The 3,617-nt window shown below is 40.6% G+C and overlaps 1 protein-coding gene across 1 annotated transcript in view; it reads left to right on the top strand.

Moving 5' to 3' along the window:
- Positions 1-1,786: 1,786 nt before the first annotated feature.
- Positions 1,787-3,617, top strand: part of FRMD3 (FERM domain containing 3) — an 8,474-nt gene continuing 6,643 nt past the window's right edge. Inside the window, exon 1 of the mRNA XM_009873504.1 lies at positions 1,787-2,032. Within this exon, the coding sequence (XP_009871806.1) occupies positions 1,906-2,032 (127 nt within the window). The 5' untranslated portion in view covers positions 1,787-1,905. The remainder of the gene's footprint in view (positions 2,033-3,617) is intronic.

Genomic DNA, 3,617 nt, shown 5'->3' on the forward strand with positions numbered 1-3,617 from the left:
AAACCAGTTAGTTACTGAGGGTGGTACCCTTTGCCTTGCTGGTTGTCTCCTGCACACAGAGTCCCAGGCAGCTCTACAGGAGAGAAACAGGCTCCTTGTCTGGAACGCCTTTGCTATAAACCAAGCATTTTGCAGGATGTGCATGACTGATGTCAGGACATGCAAAGTGTTAACGATACAGAGCCTGTTCCTCACTGGTACTGGTTCAGAGGTAGGAGTAGGACAAGCAGTTGCTTACTCAACTGAAAGCTTCCAACATAAATCTCCCTTAGTTTTGTATACATGGTTTGTGTGCAGTGACTTAATACGCCACAGTCATTCCTCTTTTGCATGAGCATGGTCAAATGAAACAGTGATCCACGTTTATTCATTGACATGAGTATGCTTCTGTTGGAAATCATTCACAGCCTTGTCCAGGTGACACTTGTGTCCTTAATTAGGCTTTCCTTTGTGTATTGAACATGGTGGTTAGACTTTTGTAAGAACTGTTGCTTTCTGGTTTTTGTAGCTGTGTATACAGTGAAGATTCAGCCCTTCTTAGTGAGATTTTAATGATCCTTTTTGGTTGCTACAGCAGGTGTGAGAATAAAGATGAGAAAAGCAGAAATCTTGCTTTTGAAGGAATGGCAAAATGGAGATAAAGTGAAGGGGTACTTATTCTTTCCTCAGACCCACAAGGCAGTGCTTGGAGAGAAGGAAAGGGATAGTGGCATTTGAATTGCAGGAGGAAGGAGTGAAAACGAGAACTGAATATTTATGCTATATGGCCAGGCAGGGTAAAGGAGCCACCGTTATGGTGCTTTCAGAAAGCAGATGTCTTTCATGACAGAAATCACTTAATATAAAACACACATTTGCAGAACTCTCTTCCCTGCCCCCTTCTTTCCCACATATTCAGATGCACATCATTAATTTTATAGTTCAGAGTGAGCAAGAATGTGAGATGGATGGCACAACAGAACATAAATATTAAAGGTAAGTATGCTGGGAAATGAGAGACTACCTCCCCACCTGTATACTCCTTCCAGTTTATCTCCTCTCTGTGGTTTCAGTGGACACAGTAGGAGCTCCTTTCTCACTAGGACAGCGTGATGCTGTGCATGCTGGTTGTATTCCAGCTTCCAGCTGGAGCAAGTTAGCAGCCAGCATATGTGCGTCATGCCTTTTTTAGGAGCCTGCGTATCTCTGCTGGATGGGGCAGGGAAGTGCCTAGCCTTCTGAAGCAATGCTTCTTTATGGTGGATACAAATGTGTCCAATAGTTGTACGCAAGTGGGAACTAGAGCACATATGCAGAGGAGGACATTTTTCCCAAATTTAAGAATTTTCCCTTATGTGTACACAGGCAGGTCAGCTTGGATTCTAGGCTCAAAGAGGAAGCATTTTAGTCTAATTGGTTTGCCTTGTAACTGTAGTTTGGAAGCACAGCATAAGATTTTTTTCCTTTTGTATCTATACATTTTCCACAAATACTTTCCAGGCAGAGGTGTTGCAGTGACCAGACTGAAGCTCTTTAGAAAAATAGTGGCCACAGTGTCTTTTTGTTCTTTGAAAAACAGACCCTAGATACTGGCCTTTTGTTTCACTGTGCTATGTTTTGATGCCTTGGATATTTTTATGCTTGTATATGCAGTTCAGCTGTTAAGCTAGCAACTGCTAGCTGAGATGGATGCTGTGGAAGTTTGTATTTATTGTACGTTACGAGGCAGGTGGAAATGTTTAAAAATAACCTCTCATTCTGTTCCCTACTGGGATATTTTTGTTGGCCATGTTAGAAGCTTGTCATCTGATTCATTGAGAGTGACTTGTGTTAGTCTCTTAAAACTCAGTGGGAACTCAATAAAAGGTCAAAGCTGGTATGGGTAGAGCCGTTACAAGACTTTGAGAAGAGGAATTAATAGTCAAAATGGTGAAATGTCTTGTGAAAATCCAAACCAAGAGAAGCATTCATTTGCGGATGGTTAACCACTGCAACAAGGAAGTGTGCATTCGATTGCTGCGGCATGGCTCCAAGATCACAGCCAGAAGGGCTGGTAAATTCATAATTATTTTGCTAAAACCTTTAACCCCCTCCCCATAGTTTGTTATGCTAGTAGTAGTCTCTTGGAAAGGAACTGTACTGTGAATGACAGTACAGTTGAGCACAGCAGAGAGTAAGGACGAACTACTAACAAGAGCCAGAGCTACAAATGGGGAATGAATGAGTCTGAGCTTAAATGGCATTTATTATAAAATCTTACATAAATTGTGGATTTATTTGTTAATTGTTTTTTATTGCCTTTGTAGTTTTCTTGGACTGAGAGAGAGAAATACTTTGAAATTGTGATAATTTCTGACAAAACTGTAGTTCTTAATTTAGCAGATAGGTTGATAGCGGATTCTGAATGCCAGCTGAGTACAGCAGTTTAGTGTTTTTACTACAATAGTGTGAGTTGAGTTGCCAGATCATAACTTTGTGGATTGTATTTTTCTGGATACTCAGGAACTTAATATACTGAATAATAGTACTGGCAGGGAGGGGAAGGAGTCTAGTTTAGATCTCTTTTTCACTACATTTAACAGGAGTGCAAGTCAAGGAACAAAAAGTATTCAACATGCTTTGGATAGCAATGAAAACAAAGGTGGATTTTTTTCTTGTTTTTTTTACCAAATCCCTTTGCCAAAGATGGATGGGCCCCTATATGAATCTCGATGTTTCTGTTTCCTTAATGTAGTAAACCATTTCAAAATTTGCTTCTCTATGCTTTCTGTGGTACTTTTTACTTTAGATTTTTTTTCATATATAGGTGGAGAGGTTTCAGTTTCCATGCACCTTTACAAAACTATGCCTTTGTACTGTATCTTCATTTCAGATACTAGCATTTACAGGAGAATTAACTGAGAATGTTCTGTCAAAGACCAGAATATTCTCACAGTTCTGGTGTCTGAAAGACAGAAAGCAGTAAGCGCAACAGATATGGGAGAACCCACTTCTTGCAGTGATTTGTCTCTGAGTAGTGACAGCTGCTGGCTGCCTTTGCTTCATGAGTTTACCACTCAGCAAAAACTATAGTGTTTATAAGAATGCGCGTCACTCCCTTGATTCAGAAGTAGGTAGCAAAATTGGAATAAAACATTCGTACTTACATGTATTTTGTATTCTTACACCTCGGAGACAAAATGCTGGCTTTAAGTAGATATGAGCCATCTTACTAATTTAGTAAAACACTGGTCTAGTAAGAGATTGGGGGTCTACATTTTTTCTTAAAAACCTTGATTTTGCAGTACTGTTTAAACAGTGTTACTCCTTTTGATGTATACATGCATGAAACCTGTGTATTGGCATATGAAGCTTAAAGATTGCAGTTAGCTTGTGCAAAACTCATGGCAGGGGACTTTACTCCTTGAGAGAACCCAGCTGCAATTGTGACTGTGCCAGGAGGGCTCCGTCAAGCTGAGCAGGGATGCTGAAATGTCCCACTTGTCTTTTTCTTGGGTGTTAAGCTTTCACATCAGTGCACAGCTCTTTTCAGCCTTGCTCTCTTTGGCCTGCTGCTAGACGCTGAGTTGCTGCAGTCCTTTCACCAGCTCCTCCCCTTTCTGTGAGCTGCTGACAGATTTATTTCGCCTACTCATTTC

The sequence above is a fragment of the Apaloderma vittatum genome, unplaced genomic scaffold (assembly GCF_000703405.1).
Source record: "Apaloderma vittatum isolate BGI_N311 unplaced genomic scaffold, ASM70340v1 scaffold20867, whole genome shotgun sequence".
Taxonomy (NCBI): Eukaryota; Metazoa; Chordata; class Aves; order Trogoniformes; family Trogonidae; genus Apaloderma; species Apaloderma vittatum.